This window comes from Hippocampus guttulatus, chromosome 21 (assembly GCF_054856545.1).
Source record: "Hippocampus guttulatus isolate MCC_2025c chromosome 21, RoL_Hgut_1.0, whole genome shotgun sequence".
In the NCBI taxonomy this organism is placed as follows: Eukaryota; Metazoa; Chordata; class Actinopteri; order Syngnathiformes; family Syngnathidae; genus Hippocampus; species Hippocampus guttulatus.
Window position 1 is genome coordinate 9,665,913 of NC_141281.1, and position 18,821 is coordinate 9,684,733.

Consider the following 18,821-nt stretch of genomic DNA (forward strand, 5'->3'; position numbering starts at 1 on the left):
TGGCAAAGGATAGCTTAGCATTTAGCTTCTCCCGGTAGTTCCCGAGAGGATGGGCAACTGTTTCGCCGTAGATGGCAGGCAGCTTTTGCAGCTCTTTGGTCTGATGAGTGCCGATGATGCCATCGAGGTCAAGGTCATCTTTATTGTCGAATATCATCAGCAAGTATTATCCCAATTTGACGTGAAAATCCATGTGATGATTTTCGATGTTTTGATCGTGATCTCATTTTAGGATTAAAGCCTCACTGTCATTTTTGCTGACCACTTGCGACATGATTTTGATGTTGATGGAATTTGGAAGGATTAAGTATTTTGAGTGTCACACCCCTATTCCAAGCATTTTATTTTATATATATTTTTTGCCTTCGCGGCGTAACGCGGGCATCCAAGTTTGATCATCGGCTCGGAGTTTGAGTTAGTTTTCCTTTCAAGTGCCGACGCTCTCTGACTCGGCATCTGCCGCTTTCATTTCCGGTTGATTTGGCCGCGACTGGCTGCCTCCCAGGAGCCGCAAAAGTTAAAAGGACCTCTCGACGACCTTTGCCCGACCCGCCGAGAAACAATTCCGCGTCAGTCAAGCCGTGTGGTCGCGCAACTTTTCCACAAGTAGTCCCCCCCCAACCCCCCAACGCTTGCGAGGGCGTCAGATGTTTTCTCTTTTAACGGCGGCTGCTTTGAGCCCCGACGGCGTCCCATCGCCGTATCATGAAGTGGCGCTTCGTCGGAGCGTCATTAGCATTGTTTTTTGGTTACAAAGTCACTTTCTTGTTGCACTTCAGTGTCAGGAATATTTGTTGTTTTTTTTCAACATTGAATTATTCATTCGCCTTCTTCCAACGGAAGACTTTTTGGAGTGCGCCGTCATCATGAATCCAATCTGCTCAAATGGATTACAAAGTAGTCGAAAAGTCACAGTTTGGTACACGATCGCGGTTTGGTTCACCGCATTGGCTACGTGAAGAGAACAAAACGCAACGATGAGAAGACGCTGACGCCTCACTGAAGTCAAGACGTTAACGGACATGATGAAGGGATTGAGCAATGAATCCGGTTGGAAAGTGATCAATGATCTGATTTATTCTTGTGCATCTGTGTGTGTGTGTGTGTGTGTGTGTGTCTTCAGACATCAACATGGCCGGCGAGCCGAAGCCTTACCGACCCAAAGGCGTCTCCAAGAGGCCCCTCTCGGCAGTCTACGGGTATGATCACCGTTAATGCACACAATTTCCTTCTCGTCCTCTGATTATGTCGCAATGAGCCGCCCGTTGCGGAATTATCATGACATTCGTTATGAATTGTGGAATGAATTTTTTTCGCATTCAAATTTTTATTTTATTTTTTTTCTGATTCGTATTATCTTTATATTTGGTTGTCTTATTTAAATTAAAAAAATGTTTATGTCCTCTCTAAAATGACGTGTGTGAAGACTCACTTTGTGCATGAAAGGAAAGCGTTAATGCATGGCAAAAATCTGTTATTGGACCTTGGGAAAAGTAGCCATCTTTTTTTCTCTCTCTCTCTCTCTTTCGCAGTGGTTACGAGTTTGACTATGAGTACTACAGAGATGACTTCTACGCCAGGTACGTTTCACCGCTAACTTTGCTGCTAACCCAGTTCAATATCGCTGATATTCAGTGACCGACGTGCCGTCGGTGTAAAATCCATCGAAACAACTGTTTTAGAGCCTCTGAGCCCGTTCCCACCCCCATCGCTGCAACAATTTGTAAAGTGCAGTATTATAGATCGCCATTTTCATTGATTCAGAAAAATAAAACACTCAGGAAAAAGTGTGTGTTGGTTTTTTTGGGATAGTTTGTAACGGATCAACCGCATTCCCATCCAGTTCACTGGTGAAAGATGATTTGCGATTCAAATACGATGAAATTTGGAATTGCCTGTATACTGTAAAAGCCCATGAAAAAAAAATGTTTCAAAATGGACCGCGGTGTAACAGCGACACTTTATTTGAAAGTAAACGGGTCTGATTGGGAAAACATTGGCTTGAATGCAAATCTGCACTGTTGCTAGGCGACTGTTGGAAAGCTGCCCCTAAGGCGGCTGAAAGGAGAAATAACACCCCCGCACCCACACACACACACACACACACTCACACAATTTAAAACAGATACCATGTGTCTTAATCAACGCCTTATCAATTTCTGCGGTGCAAATACACAAAAGGAGAACAAATTATTGTATAGCACAACCAGTAGCCAGTTAAACTCATTGCTCAGCTCGCCACCTTCTCCCGCTCGGTCATTTCATTTGAGGCACTCCGGAGACAATACGATGTCATTTTCCATAAGGTGTCCCTTTTCAGATTTGCAACGAACGCAATGATCTTTTTCTTTACGTCTTGCTGAAGCGAGACAGAGAGAGGGAGCACTCGGCCCCTCTCTTGTTGCCGTGGTTGTTTTCCCCCTCGGAAATGTCAAACTTGTCGTGAGCGTCATTCCAAGCGGAAGACGACACCTCCGTTTGACATTGACTTTCCTCTTGTCGGCCTCCTCGCTGTTAACCCGAGCGTGAGCTCACTTTTTTTTTTTTTTAGGCACGTGATGCTTCACCACATCCATCCATCCATCCATTTTCTGAACCGCTTGATCCTCACTAGGGTCGCAGGGGGTGCTGGAGCCTATCCCAGCTGTCTTCGGGCAGTAGGCGGGGGACACCCTGAATCGGTTGCCAGCCAATCGCAGGGCACACAGAGACAAACAACCATCCACGCTCACAATCACACCTAGGGACAATTTTAGAGAGTTCAATCCGCCTGCCACGCATGTTTTTGGAATGTGGGAGGAAACCGGAGTACCCGGAGAAAACCCACGCAGGCCCGGGGAGAACATGCAAACTCCACACAGGGAGGCCGGAGCTGGAATTGAACCCGGTACCTCTGCACTGTGAAGTCGACGTGCTAACCACTGGACTACCGGGCCGCGCTTCACCACATTTAAAAAAAAAAACAACTCTGCATCTGTTGCTCTGCACAACTAAAATGTAATATTCTTTTCTTTTTAGGCTTTTCGACTACCACGGCCGAGTGGCGCCACCCCCGCGATCCGTGATCCCCCTGAAACGCTCCCGGGTGCTGGCGGCCTCCTCCCGCCGCATCAAGACCTCCTTCCCCGCCAAGACGTCGTCGTCCTCCTCGTCCTCGTCCTCCAGACCGCCCACCTCCTCCTCCTGCTCTGCCGGCGTCAAACGTACGTACGATGCCACGCTTTCTTTCTTTCTTTGTGCAGCCGCGCCGAGGCTTTAATCGCGCTAATGCAATTTTGTTCCTTTTGAAAAGCTGAAGGCTGAATGCAAATCTACAAAAGCGTATCTTGTCAGAGAGAAAGAGTAGGGGGGGGGGGCATTTTTGAGCCTTACATATTTCTTCACCAATGATTCAGAAAGAAGGAAAAGTGTATTCTTTTTGTTTGACACGACTGTAATCGCGTGCCGCCTCTGGATGCTTTTGACAAATTACTTTGACCCCCAAATGGAAAAGCTAATCCAGTGAGCGGGAAGCTAGGCAGCTAAAAGAGCAATAAATCATATTGCCTGACATCAATCTTTGTGACAGCAGTCTCCTGTATCTGATCTGAATCCAACTATACTCTCAGTCTAGAAAGTGGACTTAGGGCGGCTATGTAAAACCGAGTCCTAACACGTCATAGTCTGTGCGCACGAGTGAGGTCATAATTACTGCAGAATCGACAGCACACTTTCTCTCTCTGGTGGGTTGTTCTTCCTCGGACATGGTGGTTGCTTAAAGAGGAAGTCAAGTGAAAAATGATCCATATTCTTTTCGGTCCTGCTAATCTAATCACGTATTAACACATATTAGTCTGAAGACATTTTCTGACTTGACCTTCCCTTTATAAATGAAATCCAACTGTACTGTACTTAGCAAGTGATAGTTTCATGTACGGTGGTACACCTCTACTTCCGAAATGAATTGGTTCTGGAAGAAATTTCTTAACGAGAAAACTAATGTAAGTAGAGACGCGTTTTCCATGTAAATACCCTAATCCGTTAAGCCCCCCCCCCCCCCAAAATTCAGACATAAATGTTTTCTAAAGCATAAAAATGCATCAAAATATGTTACAAATGCATGTTACAATTACATTATTGCACAATAAATGAGAGGATAGAATAAAAATGATGGTCATTTAACTTTTAACTGCGTCCTCATCGTTTTTTTGCCCTCTTCGGTCCATGTTCTCGCTCACAAGTGGTTTTTGCCTGCCGTTTTGTAAAGAACTGATCCAAGGACGTCCTTCGAAAATGTCCGAGGCAAACATCAGCATAGTGAGCCATCGCCCGACTGGTGAACACTTTTTCTGGGTGATTCACATTTACGTAAAACTATCGGGCCATACTGTAGTTTTACCTTTTCGTATCTTGAAATCTTTTTTCGTAACAAGAGGCAATATTTTCCTGTTGAGACGTTTTCTACTTATCGCCACTGGTCAAGTCGTAAGAGGCCCTCGGACAACGTAATAACGAGGAAACAAGAAAGTGTAAATTGGTCATTTTCCGTACCGAGCATCGCATAAATCATCCCGCTGCATTTTAACAAGTTGCTTTCCCATTTTTCACCGCTTGCTACCTGTGCGGCCAAGGTTGTTCTTTTTCCGCAATAAGCCCTAGTGAGGGATTAAAAAGTCCTCGCCGGAGAGCGTGTGGTTTATGTTTTATTCATGGCGCACACGTTGGCGATGCGTGAATAACGGCGTAAAAAGGAAGTTTGGATTCCGAGCGCATCTCCTCCGCCCAGGAAAACTCTTTTGGGTTTGTTTACCGAGCGCTCGGGCATCTTCTCCGCAGCACTGACACAATCTGATGGATGTCAAAGACCATTACGGCTTTTTTTTTTTTTTCCGGCTCATCTGCGAGAGGCCGCCGTATCGGCGGCTCTCGCAGTGCGGCAGAAGCAAAAAAGGGGGGGGGGGGGGGGGGGAACACACCGCTCATTAATTTATAGTCCTTAAGCGTGCGATCTGCTGATGGGCTCCGCAATTAAAACGTCTCTCTTCTCCTCGCCTGAAGAAAAAAAATGACTTGAGTTGGGTGTCGTGAAAAAGAAGAGCGGGATTCAGTAAACAGACGCAAATCTCTCCTCGTTTGTCACGCAGGAAGTGAACAGGAGAAAACGTGGCATCAAAATCTGCATTCTAAAGAGACTGTACAGAGAAAAAGAAAACATTTTCATAGTTTTAATCATTCTACATTGTTCATCTTATTGACGCACGCTTAAATTCATTTAAGCACTCTTTTTAATGTGTCCCTCGAGACATCCGTTTGAAATTTGAAACCACACTTGACAAATGAACAAACAATACAGATGAATAAAGTGTATCAATGAAGTATTTGCGAGGGGGGAGTATTTGGACTTTATTTTTTGTTTTTCAAGAATCATCAGGTAAAAGTGCTTCCTAAGTGTCCAATCCCATTGTTGTGCCACTTTATAAACTTCATTTTGTCATTTGTGTTTGCTTATCCACCACGGCATGTGTTAGCAATAGCCTGCTAGCCGCCATTTGAAAACGGAGTGGCCTAGCTTGTACTGCTCCAAGTATAGTTTTTTTATGGCTTATCCATAACTTAGTCAATTTTAACCATCAAAAAAAAAAGAGAGAGAGAAATTATTGAAGAAATTAAGTCAAATGCACAGCCGTCGCACAAACATTGGCCAACCTAGCGTAAACACAAGCTACATGATTGGCATGCTGTCAATATAAAAGTGTGAAGTTGTGAATATTTTACTCCCCGAGCAAGCGCAACCAAGAATGAACACTTTGTTCTAATTAATCAATTCCTAGCGGGGGGGGGGGGGGGGGGCAGCAAGTTATTTAGGCTTTAGTGATCTTAGCATCTAAGCTAGCTATGGTAGCATTTTGTTTGTGCCACTACATGTACGTTGTGCGTGAGGCCTTGTCCCTCGTTGCGGTGCTCAGCAGTGAAGACGGAGCAGCTGCAGACCATCAAGAGGGAGCTGACGCAGATCAAGACCAAAATTGACTCCTTGCTCGTACGCCTGGACAAGATCGAGATGCAGCAGCGAGGCGAGTCCGGTGAGAGAACGCCGTCCGCACGGGGACACGCCCACACACTCCTGAAAATCTGCAATATAAGAAAAACCAAACCAATACATTAAAACATTCTATTGTTTTCTATTTTTCTTTGCAATGTCTTAGCATTAGCAACTAGAATTGTTTATTTATTATAAAGAAAATTGGGGGGGGGGGGTGATTTCTACTCCCAGAGTCTCAGAGGAAGTACGAGGACAACTGCGACTCGCTGCACGACGAGTCGGCATCAGAGGCGGCGGATAACTCCGGCGAGGAGGGCGGCGACGACGCACTGATGGACGCCGAGGCCGGAGAGATGAGCGATGGCGGCGAGGTCGACTACGACGAGGAGGAGCAGGAGGGTGCCCATCATCTGGTATATTCCCCCAAAAAAATAACAAAAAAAAAAGAGGAAGTCTTTGTCTCCTCCTCAACTAAAAAGGCAACGAAATTATTCATGGCCCGACATCCGAGAGCGAGGGCGCCCGGACTGACACATCCTCCCTGACGACCTCGTATCAAAGGCACCCACGCAGTTGGCGGCGCGCGCACACGCACACTTATGCACATGCACTCAATCACAATTGGGGGCAGTGATTGAAGCGCAGGGTCAGAGAACCCGGCGGAGGGTTGGGGGTGCATAAGAGGTTGATTGCAATAGAAGTCAAAGGATCCACAAGAGGCTCAAGTTTCGGTTTCTGACAAACTTCAGTCAGCCCTGCCAACTTTGAATGATAAAAAAAGAACAAAATCGGCAAGTGTCTACGTGCTGGCTTTCAAGTCAGCAATGATATCAATCGGTTTAGGGTCGTTATTCCAAAGCAGAAATCACAGGTTGAGCCGTGCCAGCCTGCCGTCATGCAACATTTATTAGCCATTAAGCGCACGGCAACGCTAATGAGCGACATTCTTTACGCACGCTTACTCATTTATTTTTTGGTACGCTCATATGAATGGATTGTTTCCGTGTGAAACGGCGGGCTGCTTTTAAACCGGTCTGCTTCTCTTTTTGCAGATAGAGAACCACGTATCCGACATCGACAACTGAGCACGAGGTAAGCGCATTTCTTTGCACTTTCTCAGTTTTGGCGGCTTTTCCAGCTCAGTCCTGCCTTGCATGTTGTGGGGCAATGTGGTACCGCCAAAAATAAAAATTAAAAAAGTTTTTAAAAAATTTTAAGTCTAAAAACAGTACAACACATTCACAAAGATACAAACGAAGAAGACTTTCACAATAATAAAGTGACTCGGGAAACGACAACATTTGTCGCTTTTGACAGAGGATAAAGAATATTGTTATATTTTCTGTCTACATGTGTTGCTGAACTGTTTGTGTTCGAGTATATAATTTTTTTTTGTTTTCGATAGCCCTATAGATGCTCACCGTTTCCGAAGTTTTTCTGCCACTTTCTGAGAGCTAGGAAAATGAGTTTGCTCTTTGTCACTGCAGGATGCCAAGGAATTCTCAATTCCCTTCAACCGGGCGGGGAAAGGATAACGAGTCGCGACTGGAAGCGACACTGGATCAAAATGTGATGTACAGTATGTATTTAAAAAAAAAAAAAAGAATCATAATTTTGAAAAAGCAAGCAAGAGTCGGACACTACTTTGCACTCTACGTTTTTGTCGTCCATTTTGCGCTGCAAAATGGAATCTCCGACACAACCTTTGGACCATTTTTATGCTCTGCCGGGATACATGTTGGTCGTCTACAGCTGTAGGATTGTTTGTTCTCCCCCCCCCCCCCCCCCCCCCGCTGCTGTTTTTTGCTCAACTAGCCAAATGTCGTATTTGATGATGCATTCATATGTTTTTGTGTGCGTGCGCGCTTTGTTTACATTTTCTGTGGCTATCATAATACATGCGTGCCAAAACCCTCCCCACCAAATTCACTACTTGATGGGATTCATTGTCGTTGCAGATGGGGGGGGGGGGGGGTTCCAACATTGCTAATCTAACAGCTCATATTTTTTGTTTTCTTCAATTTTTGAACGGGTTTATTTTCATTTTGTGCGTTCATTACTCCCCCTGAGATTTCGAGCAGTGCCCCAAATTAGATCTGATCCCTGTTCGTGATTTTTTTTTTCTTGTTTTTAGAAGATGTTTGGCGGGAGATTTGGTGGTCGTCTACAAGCGTACGGAGCATTTTTTTTCCAAAATGGACATTTTTCATTGCAGTGTTTCTATCAGGAAAAGTTATAATAATAAAAGATCCACCACTATAGTGTATGTTTAAAATACTAAAATATGCTGAATTGAATTTTTGTCATTCTATTTTTAATTGCACATTTTGTAAATATTGTTAATATTGAAAAATATACTGCACATTTAGATAAAAGTAATGTTTTTTTGTTTTTAATGTAAATGAAAGTGTCTGTCGGCGACCACTGTGAAACCTGACCGACGTCTTCTGGATTTGTAAGCCTTACGGGTCCACATTTTTGTCTTCATTTACTTTGTACAAAAATACATACCGTATTTTTTCAGACTCTCTGAACACACGCACAGTTGATGTCACGGCGTCAAGAGTGAATTTCCAAACGCACCTCGTGTTGATGTCAGCAAACAAGTTCCGGTAGGATGTAATTTCCACTTCATACTATGGAAAAGTTTTTCTTTGAGTTGAACCCTTTTGGGGGACCAGCGGTCACTACAGTGGACAGCTCATCATGTTATTAGGTGACAGGGTGCATGAAAGGGTTAAAATGGCTTTCCCATGTCGCACCTGCGTATCAGTCGCCGGGTCAACCAAACGATGAAAAGTCCCCAAAAAAATGCGGTAACCATGCAGGGTCCTTTTATTTCTTTACGTTTTGTGCATTTGTTTAAAAAAAATACACATACTTTAGCTCTCGACATGAAACTGTGAATCACCAAGCTCATGACTCTTAATGCTTCTTATTTTTGCGAAAAGAAAAAAATGGCAGTATGTCATTACTATACAGGACAGTACACTTGGGATTTGAACGCCACAGACTGAAAATGGCTGCGCAAATCGAATCCCACTTTTTAAATGCCAAGATGGGGGGGAAAAAAAAGAATGAAAAAAGGAAAATGATTTGTGGTACATTTGTTTTCAACTGTGAACTGAGAACTGTATGTCCTCAGAAGAAATTGTTCTTCTTGGAGATGAAAAATGACAAATCCAGACAGACAAAAAAAAAAAAAAGCCGTGTTGGGTGATTTGTGTGCCCTGGCCCTTTAAATCACACAGGCACCATCACAAACTCAAAAATCAAGAATATTAAAAAAAAAAAAGGCTTTTAGCAATCATTTCTTACTTTCGTTCAATTTTTCATCTGCTGGATGTGGTGGTGGTGGTGGTTACCATGGTAACAGCAGCACGATGACGGGCTCTTCAATGACCAGTTTGTTGTGAGCAGACGACAACCGTTGTATAAAAAAAAATGTAAAATTTTTTTTGTACAAATATTTTTATTAAAGGCATGTTTACCGTACTTTGTATTTTCAGTTTACCTACAAAAAAGGGAGAGAAAAGAAATATCGTGCACTATATATATATATATATATATATATATATATATATATATATATATATATATATACTGTATATATGAAAGGTGTTCTAAGGGGAAAGGAAAGTTGATCGCCATTTATTGTATATATAAAGATTTGTGTTCCTATGAAGTCAATAAAGTTTGTGTCACATTTAATTTCAATATGCCTTTCTTATTACACAGTTCAACCATCTTCAAATGCTATTTTTCACTTTTGTATTTTGAATTGCAAAATGCTGTCAAATTGTCGCGTTGGTTTTGGCCAGGTTGCCCTCAACATGTGTGGAACTCACCAGTTTTCACAAACGTGTTACTACTTTATTGGTCCCCAACAAGAGCCCCTAGACCTCAATAGTGCCCCCTGTAAGGGTTAAAAAAAAGGTCTCAGGGACCCATGCCTGAAATTGAACAGGAAGTCAGCCATTTTGGTTCATTTTCCTCCCAAATCTCACCCGACTCTTGCAGAAGAGGGAAATGTAATAAACGGGCAGGGCACTCCCAAGGTCCGCCAGGCTATCGATCTCCTTTGCCATTTAAAGCGGAGGCACCCTTGTATGAACAAAATGGCTGACCGGGCTGACACCACCACATATCTCAGCAGCGTGGCCGGGCAGCAGGGCTGAACCAATCTGCCGGATGGGGGGGCGATGGGATCAATACTTATGAAAATACTCAGCAGAGTTGAAGGCGATTGCTCCTTTCCTATAAGACTTTCCATGAAAAGTTAAAAAAAAAAACATCACTCTGAACTCAAATCAATTTGTGCTCAGCTGAAGATGTAATTTATGGATTTTTGAAAGCAGCCGAGTTGCAAAACTTGTGTTGAATCCCAATAAGAATCACATCATTGTGCATTTACATGATGGCAGTAACAAAGCATCTCACGACAGCAAATAGACTGCTATTCAATTTGAAAGCATTCCCACACTTTTGTTTTAAAATAGCATTGATATGAATAGTTATCACTTACGACAGAGAGACAAAAAATATATAAAAGAGAATGTCCAGTTTGGTGTGATTTCACACAGCAAGAGACTAACCGGTACTCTCTCACAACGAATGAATGACGCGGACTTCTCTATGTATGTTAACCGCGCCCGCAGCACCACCTGGTGGACAGTGATGAATAATGCACAAGTAAAACATTCGAAATGTTGAATTACATGTGGAGTTCAAATACTGTATTGTTGTAGCCGTTTTACCTTTTAATTTTAACTGTTCCGAAAGCTTTTTTCTTTCTTTTTTTTAATGATAAACGCGCCGCAGTATTGCTGTTCAAGCTTTTGCAGCACCAACAGTGTAAATTGTGCACCCTCAAAATCTTTACTTAATTGCAAAAAAATATATTTTTAAAAATCCCAAACAAGCAAAACAATCTTAAAAGCAGAAGAAAATGAAATAGTTGGACATCCAAGTTTTGCAGTCCAGGATTGAGTCTTTATTGTGTTATGTAAAACCCAAAACGACTTAGCAATTTCAAAATATTTTCAAACCACATGAGACAAAAAAAACAACCTTTACCAGAATTGAAGCATCAATTAAACTGTGTTTGTATATTATCCCCCCCAACAATGTATATACGTTCACGATTACGTGAATAAAGGCAGTTCGGGCTTATGTACAGACTAACGACAGGTGAAAATAATTAATCACATGCATACGAAAACTGAAACCATCAAAGCTGAGAGAAGAGTTGGGCAGCGCTGTCGACATTCACCGGCTCCTTTGGCGGCTCTTTGACGATCTAAAGAGACAAAAAAAATGTATTTCTGAATGTGAGGTGGATGATTCGTGAAATGTGTGTTCGACTTCACCTGCTGTGCTGGTTTCTTTGCTTCTGCAGCGACCGATTTGGAAACGCTGACGTCCCGATGAACTTCCGAGAACATCTGGTTGAGGTTCTCCACTTTCTCATTCTTCACAGCGTTGATCTGAGATGATGAGAATCCATTTAATATCCTGATTTTAAAAACGGGGTTGCGACGAAGGCGGGATCTTACATGTTTGAGTGTCGTCCGGATGGGTTTGGCTTTTTTTTTGGCCTTCAAGTGCTTGTTCGCTGCCACTTGGAAGACATTTGTCTGTTTTTTGCCTTTCTGTTTGTTTTTACCCATTTTACCTGCGATCACAAAATCATTGTCATTGTCACAATAGGAATTCCAAACAAAATGACATCTGATTGTGTGATGTATTGTCTTATACAGAATATTTTGCCTGATTCATATAATAGCTATTATACGATAGCTGCCAATTGGTTTTCTTCTACTGTTACCAAGAATATAACTGATGCTCTTCCAGGAAAACACACAACTAGACAAATAATATGGCTACACACCGAAAGTACACGTAAGTGCATTTTAATACATGTTTTATCGAGCAAGTTTGGTGTGTCGTTAAACGGAAATAGTGCAATAATCCATTTAAATGTGGCTTTTGGACGAATGACCCCCCAAAACTCTTACGTACCGTGCGTTTGTCGACACGTTGTTCTGTTTATATTCCCCAGCGAGCAGCGTCCGTTCTTGATGACATCATCAATATGAGACGCGTCGACGGCGAGGTACAGTACTCCGATTCGTCTTTAGTGGATAAAAAAAATTATCTTGTCACCTGGCTTTCCGTTCCACTAGCTATCACACACAATGAGTTAGATATTACATTCCTGTGTTATTGCTTTTAAAAACACAGGTTACACGGACATTTGTATGTTCTTGCGCTTTAATGCCTAGAAAACGTTTTTTTTAAGTCGGCGGCTTTAATTTGTGTAAAGTTAAAAGAGTATCGTGTGCAGGAAGTTAAAATACGGTTTTCGTTTTGGGTGCGTGGCCTTCACAATGAAAGGTAAGGTTTGTCGTAAACGTTTGGGCTGCGCGGCTTTAAATTATTTTTACCGCAATATTTTAAACGTCTTTTTTTTTAATTATTATTATTATTTTTTGTGTTACATGGCAAGTCATTTAGAACTTTTTGGTTCAGTTTCATAGTTCTTCCGAAACGGGCAGCGACGTTCCTCCAAGCCTGTATTTTCACGATGCCTGCAGGTGGCGCCGCTGCACAGCAGAAACGCTTGCCGAACGGTTGCTTGGGCTGTATATTGCTTTGCAAACCTATACAATCTATCCGCCATGCTTCAGTCTGGATTGAAGGTCATGATTTCGGGGCGTTTGAGTACTCCGGGTTTGGATTTGACTTGACCTCCACCCGGTCCTGTTCTGAATTGACACCTTGACTGCTTCAATTCTTTTCATTTTCATTGTTTATTTTATGATCGCTGCGGCTCTTTTAACGTATACGTTGGATGCAGACGAGACGTTATAAAGAGGACGATGAGATAAAAGACACTTAAAAATGTATTTCTGAATGGAGCGGACGAGGACATGGGGGTACCTCCTACGTTCGTGGCCACGGAACGAGCCACGCGTCGGGTTCGGCTCGGGTAGCACCGTAGGATTGGATTAGGTGCACGAGAGGGTGTGGGCGGGTGGGGGAGAGAAAGAAAGAGAGAGAGATTGCTGCAGCGCACTTGGAAGCCCGTGCATGAGGAGGAGGAGGAGGAAGAGTAAGGGGGCGTGGGGGGGATCCGCGTGTATTTATATATAAGGCGACGCGCAGCTGTCAGGTGTCGGGGGGCACCAGCACTCTGTTTGCAGGATTATTAAGAGAAAACCCGCATCCACTCAAAAGTGACATGGCTCACGCTTGGGGTTACGCCGCCAATAACGGTGAGCTCCGACTTTCATCCTGATGCGCCGCAATTCGCCCTTCCACCGGCCTCATTTGCGCGCACAGCTCCGCATCTGTGCACGGAGAGCGCGCAAAATTGCACGCATTTGCTTTCAACGCCTGTGTGCGGATTCATGTTTTTGCGTGTGTGTGTGTGTGTGTGTGTGTGTGTCACCCCCCCTCCCAGGTCCGGACAAGTGGGCCGCCAGTTTCCCCATCGCCGACGGTCCGCGCCAGTCGCCCATCGACATCAATCCCGGCCTGGCGTCGTACGACGGCGCGCTCAAGCCGCTCAGCCTCAAGTACGACCCGGCCACCTGCCTGGACATCCTCAACAACGGACACTCCTTCCAGGTGACCTTCCTCGATGACACGGACAGCTCTGGTGAGTACAACACACTATTTTTAAATTCTCACGTTTTATTTACGACATCGCCGCGCGGGTGATTTATTGATTTATTTTTAAATCACGAGATGTGATCCTGAATTGATCGCTGCAAACAGGAGATTTCATTTAAGATTCATTTAGTCTTTTTTTTTAACATGCAGATAAAATGTACTCTATGGTTTCATTGTATTTTGTCCCCCTTTATGAGTACAATAAGAGCTCATTCTTCCTGCTGGAGGGTTGAATAGGGAAGGGGGCTTCATTTTAGCCCCCCCCCCCTTAGCTTGCATGTGGACAGTAACTGAATTGTTAATGTCACCTCAAGTAAACCTTCCCCACCACGAACGCTGCTAACAAGTTGAAAACGCACCAAAAAAAAAAAAGATTTTCGTAGGAACGTTGTCGATGAATTTATTGTGATGATTATCTAACATTTGTCCTTATCTTTTTTGTAAAAGAAAAAAAATAAATTCTGGTGCTAAACTAATAAACATTTCAATTGTAATTGAACCTGCACGCAGGAATAAGGCTGTCATATCACGAGAATCAAGTCATAAAATTGTGAAAAATGTGCTCTAATGTTTGAAAAAATGTGTTATTTTTAATGAGAGCACAAGTAATACACAGACAATAAATCAACATCATTTTTTGTAAAATGACTATTTTTAATCTCTTTAAAATAGATGTTATATATAAAAAATAAAATATTATTTTCCGCCGGGCTCGAGTATTGCTTTTGTAGAGATACAAATAGATCATTTGTGCGTATTTTAAAACCACTGCTTATCCAGATTACATGTGTGCTTGCCAATTGAGATTAGGGTTACGTAATCTATTCCGGCCAGCCGCTTTGGTGCAAATACGCGAGAGAATACAAACTCAAAAGTGCGTCCCGTCTTTCACTGTGACTGTTTCCACCTGCGTGTTGGTTTTGTGGCATTTAGTCATGCATCCTGTGTTCCAAATATGAAGATGACGCATCCCGACAGAAGCGCTGCCATGATTACGCACATTATCCTGCTCCCAAAATAACATTTTTTTTTAAATCATATCCTCCCTACAAATTTTCAGTTCTCAGTCATTTCACATTTTTCTAACTTCAAAATTCAGCACATGCAAGGGAGATTTGGGGAATGCTAGCCCATAAGCTAACCGCTGCTCCGGCTACGAGCCGCGATGGGGCTAGCTAAACACGCGCGTAGATGCACCTTCAAGTCTTGTTGAACCCTCACCTCCGTCCCAGCTAATCAGAGAAACTTTTGACAGGTTATGCTGTCACTCAAGGAGAACTAGTAGAGCTTGTGATAAAGCAAGCAAAGCAGAAGACAATGAAGCAGTTAAGATAACCGCTAATCCGTTGCGAAATGTAGAGCCGCAAAACAGCGGAAAATGTTTAGGTGGTGCACTTTTATTAGAAGGAGAAGCAAGGAGAGCAAAAAAAAAAAAAAACCCCCCGTCAACTCCACGTCGTGTTGTGTCCACAACAGTCCATCCGTCTCTTGTCTCCCCACGAGCAGTTCTGACCGGCGGTCCCATCTCGGGGACGTATCGGCTCAAGCAGTTCCACTTCCACTGGGGGGCTTCCGACGACAGGGGCTCGGAGCACACGGTGGCCGGGAACAAGTATCCCGCCGAGGTAAGGCTGACTTTGTTTTCTGGATACGAAAAAAACCTCCCCCCCTCCCTCTATTAAGGTGCACCTGTAGAATTGGATGTGGTGGCGCCCGAAATGGCTCCGAAGCCTCCCCTCTCCAGGTGGACTGGAACATTCTTTCTCGATACTCCACATGTGCTAGTCTGGGTGTCTTGTATTCATTTATGCCAGTAAACTGAGTTGCACCCCCCCCCCCCCTCCGAAATCCATACTGTGCTCCCCCTGAGCTCAGTCTGGGGTTGGTGTTTTTTCCCCCCTCCCCTTTCTACTGTTTTAAAATACTTTTGGTGTGAGCTGTTAAATCCTTGGACTTGTTTTCTCAGCTCCATCTGGTGCACTGGAACACCAAATACGCCGACTTCGGCGAGGCGGCGGGCAAACCTGACGGACTTGCCGTGGTGGGAGTTTTCTTGCAGGTTCGTATAAGAAGCGGCGGGGCGGAACCCCCCCCCCCCCCCCCCACACACACACACACACACAATTCACCTTCTGAAATCGGGGCGCTAACAATGACTCGTCATTTTTCCCTTTTAGATTGGTAATGACAATGCCAGTCTCCAGAAGGTTCTGGATGCCTTTGGTGCTATCAAGAACAAAGTACGTTTCCATGGCAACTTGATTTTCGAACCTTGAGTTTGCATCAAGTGACGCTAATAGCTTTTTTTTTTTTTTTTTTTTCCTGCTCAGGGCAAGCAGACGACGTTCAAGGGCTTCGACCCGAGCAGCTTGCTGCCCGCCTGCCTGGACTACTGGACGTACGACGGCTCCTTGACCACGCCCCCTCTGCTGGAGAGCGTCACCTGGATCGTGTGCAAGGATCCCATCAGCGTCAGCTCGGCTCAGGTAGCGTCAGCCATACAAAGGCCTCGTTGTTGGGTTAGCATTGCGAAGAAGCATTGTTCATCCAAACCATATTATTTTGTCTAAAAGTCTGCTAGCTGAATGCTAACATACAATGTGAGACCCCATAGACGGGCTAATGGAAATTAGCATAGATGTTAAGGTACCTTCAAACCAATGCAACAATACAGACTTATATTCCCTCTGCTCTCTGGGAACAATGACTATTACCTAGTAGGGGGCCTTCTCTGCCTCCTAATCTCGCCCTCTATGATGGTGCACGCCGACCTTGCTTCGTGGCACAAAGTGGTACTACACTAAAAACAAAACAAATTCCAAAATGCTTCCCACCACTTATGCGCAACAAAAAGTCCAATCGTACCAGGCATATTCTCCGCACTGGGAAAGTGATGCTCATCGTCGACGTGGCAGTGGCGTCGCTTGACGGCAGCACGAGGCAGACACCAACGCGGCGTCTCTTCTCTCCGCAGATGGGCAAATTCCGCAGGCTGCTGTTCTCAGCCGAGGGTGAGCCCGAGTGCTGCATGGTGGACAACTACCGCCCCCCGCAGCCACTCAAAGGCCGCCAAGTGCGCGCGTGCTTCAAGTGAACGTCCGCCGCTAGCTTCCCGTCAGTTGCAAGTATAACTGTGCCATCGGAATTGGAAGTCGGAAACGGAAGCTTAGCCTTCCGTTCTTTACGTCATATGTCAATTGATTTTTTGACGCGAAAAAAAAATCTGTTGGAAATTCAAACTCCATTTTGAAAAGAGACATTGAATTTTTGACAGATTTTTTTTCCCCGTCCATGTTGAAGTGTTTGACACTGAATGAATGAAAAAAAAAAAAAAGATCACTGTTCCAAATTGAAATCCAAGCTCTGATGGCACAGATATACTTCCAAACCCGCTTCCCTTCCCCCACCCCGCCACGGTTGCCCTTTCTCCTACCTCCTTTTAGCCGCGGAATGGCAGTGCGCTCCAAAGCTCGTCACGTGTCTCCCGTCCTTCCAATATTCCTTCATGGAATTATTCCTGCCCCGCGGAGCAGTTGGCAGGCGTCACTTTTGTCAACGTGTTCCGAACCGGCCAGCGAAAGAAGCCATCTGCCATCATTTGTGCCATTTAACGCTGCAAATCCACCCCTATCTGGCTTCTGGATGAACCGCCGTGACGACTGCGCCAGAACACCAGGGCGGCTTATTAACACGAGCCACGAACCCTTTTGATGTGCCGTCCTCCTCGTGTGTGTTTTTAAAATGTATGCAAACTAAGTACTACTCTGTGTATCCTCCTCTGGAAAAAAATCGGAATGGAATGTTCTGTGTCAAAAGAGAATGTGCAATTGAGATGATATAAAAATTTTAAAAAAGCCAAGACGACGACAAGAAGCTGCCATGAGATGAGACGTTCACGCCGACACAGTTGCACTGAATTCATTCAAATGAACTCTTTTCGAAGCTCATCTTTGTCTCTGTATTTCTGAACCCATGTACTCAAAACAGATTGTAATTCGTTTTTTTTTTAAAGGACAAATTAGATGCCTTATTGTTATTTTAAAATCATGCCAGTGGTTGTCGATCCCCATCCTGAAGTTGAATGTCTTCTTGTTATTCCAAATATAGAAAGTGGATCTTTGACCAGTTGAATAAATCTATTAGAAAAATGTGATCTCTGCTGAGTGGTTTGTAACATTAAATCGAAGATAACTTGTCAGGATTGATTACAAATTGATTACATAAGCCAAGGAGGTCGTTGGGACTTCGTATAAAGGCTAATGCTAGCCTGTTTACAAGCTAGCAGGTGCAACTCACCACTTTGTGTAATTTGTGAAAAAGCTTGGTATCTCCAAACAGAGGCCGAACATTGGATAAAAAGAGCTAATGAAGAATTTCTGTATTAATGCCAAATAACGTTTTTTTTTAAAATAAGATGCTAAAAGCTTTTTTTTTTTTTTTTAAAGGTTCAACGCTATTCTAACCTCGCTACAAGCACAACAAGAGAGCTCGTTTTACTCTTCATATTCTTGAAAGCATTTGACAGCTCACCATTCAAGCTAAACTAGCCAATGAACACATTTTGTCATGCATATTAAGGTTATCCTCTCTGCTCTTCGAGTTTTGAGGTAGTTACCGGAGGTGTAGTTACCGGTAAAATTTTATCTTTGTGTAATCCTTGAAAAAACTTGGCCATTTAACATTAGAGCTAAGCTAACATCTCTCCAAGTGCAAGAACAGTCTAAGAACTCGAATTCATGTGTTCTATTTGTCAGCAGTTATTTAAAAACCAGAGCAACCTAGCATAAAAGCTAAGCTAGCCTTATACAAGCACGATGTTTACACTTTCTCTTCATATAATTGTTTAAAAAGTTTGAAATTTTAGCACTAATGCTTGGATAACCTCTCTCTAAGCGCGTTCCTTTTTTTTTTAACCATTGAATAGCTTAAGAATGTAGCGTAAAAGCTAACACTGCTGAAGCTAATAATGCTAATCCTTTGTTGAGTGTAGTTGAAAATGTGACCGTTTGGGTACCCCGGGGACCCCAAAAGCTTGTATTATTGGTGGGGGGGGGGGTTGTTTATTGTCTATTGAACATATAAACATGTACAGTAAGAAAATCGACAGAAAGTAAAATTGTAA

The 18,821-nt window shown here is 43.6% G+C and overlaps 3 protein-coding genes across 7 annotated transcripts in view; 2 read left to right on the plus strand and 1 right to left on the minus strand.

The window, feature by feature from the left end:
- The window catches only part of ralylb (RALY RNA binding protein like b), a 44,534-nt gene extending 34,795 nt beyond the window's left edge, over window positions 1-9,739 (plus strand). For 4 of the 5 annotated variants that reach the window (XM_086102165.1, XM_086102163.1, XM_086102164.1 and 1 more), the window contains 7 exons: window positions 1,124-1,199; window positions 1,533-1,580; window positions 3,019-3,203; window positions 5,946-6,062; window positions 6,254-6,435; window positions 7,075-7,114; window positions 7,510-9,739. In XM_086102165.1, the coding sequence (XP_085958291.1) occupies window positions 1,124-1,199; window positions 1,533-1,580; window positions 3,019-3,203; window positions 5,946-6,062; window positions 6,254-6,435; window positions 7,075-7,107 (641 nt within the window). In that variant the 3' untranslated portion in view covers window positions 7,108-7,114; window positions 7,510-9,739. The remainder of the gene's footprint in view (window positions 1-1,123; window positions 1,200-1,532; window positions 1,581-3,018; window positions 3,204-5,945; window positions 6,063-6,253; window positions 6,436-7,074; window positions 7,115-7,509) is intronic. The other variant, XM_086102167.1, reaches the window with a different exon arrangement.
- A 1,253-nt stretch (window positions 9,740-10,992) lies between these two features.
- rbis (ribosomal biogenesis factor) lies at window positions 10,993-12,354 on the minus strand. The gene is made up of 4 exons (XM_086101636.1): window positions 12,044-12,354; window positions 11,578-11,696; window positions 11,392-11,508; window positions 10,993-11,321 (listed from the first exon to the last, which is right to left on the minus strand). The coding sequence occupies exons 2-4, from the start codon at window positions 11,689-11,691 to the stop codon at window positions 11,253-11,255; spliced, it is 300 nt and encodes a 99-aa protein (XP_085957762.1). The 5' UTR covers window positions 11,692-11,696; window positions 12,044-12,354; the 3' UTR covers window positions 10,993-11,252.
- A 777-nt stretch (window positions 12,355-13,131) lies between these two features.
- On the plus strand, window positions 13,132-17,852 carry LOC147187050 (carbonic anhydrase 1-like). The gene is made up of 7 exons (XM_086101635.1): window positions 13,132-13,299; window positions 13,488-13,685; window positions 15,206-15,324; window positions 15,666-15,758; window positions 15,877-15,939; window positions 16,030-16,185; window positions 16,674-17,852. Exons 1-7 carry the CDS (start codon window positions 13,266-13,268, stop codon window positions 16,791-16,793), a joined length of 783 nt encoding a protein of 260 aa, XP_085957761.1. The 5' UTR covers window positions 13,132-13,265; the 3' UTR covers window positions 16,794-17,852.
- The last annotated feature ends 969 nt before the right edge of the window (window positions 17,853-18,821 follow it).

Excerpts from the sequence above, each read along its gene's own strand:
- rbis (XM_086101636.1), bottom strand. The coding sequence starts at position 11,691 with ATGGGTAAAAACAAACAGAAAGGCAAAAAACAGACAAATGTCTTCCAA. Across the intron at positions 11,509-11,577 it reads TCCGGACGACACTCAAACAT|ATCAACGCTGTGAAGAATGA; the intron begins GTAAGATCCCGC and ends TCATCATCTCAG. Across the intron at positions 11,322-11,391 it reads CAAAGAAACCAGCACAGCAG|ATCGTCAAAGAGCCGCCAAA; the intron begins GTGAAGTCGAAC and ends TTGTCTCTTTAG.
- LOC147187050 (XM_086101635.1), top strand. The coding sequence starts at position 13,266 with ATGGCTCACGCTTGGGGTTACGCCGCCAATAACG. Across the intron at positions 13,686-15,205 it reads CGATGACACGGACAGCTCTG|TTCTGACCGGCGGTCCCATC; the intron begins GTGAGTACAACA and ends CCCCACGAGCAG. Across the intron at positions 16,186-16,673 it reads TCAGCGTCAGCTCGGCTCAG|ATGGGCAAATTCCGCAGGCT; the intron begins GTAGCGTCAGCC and ends TTCTCTCCGCAG.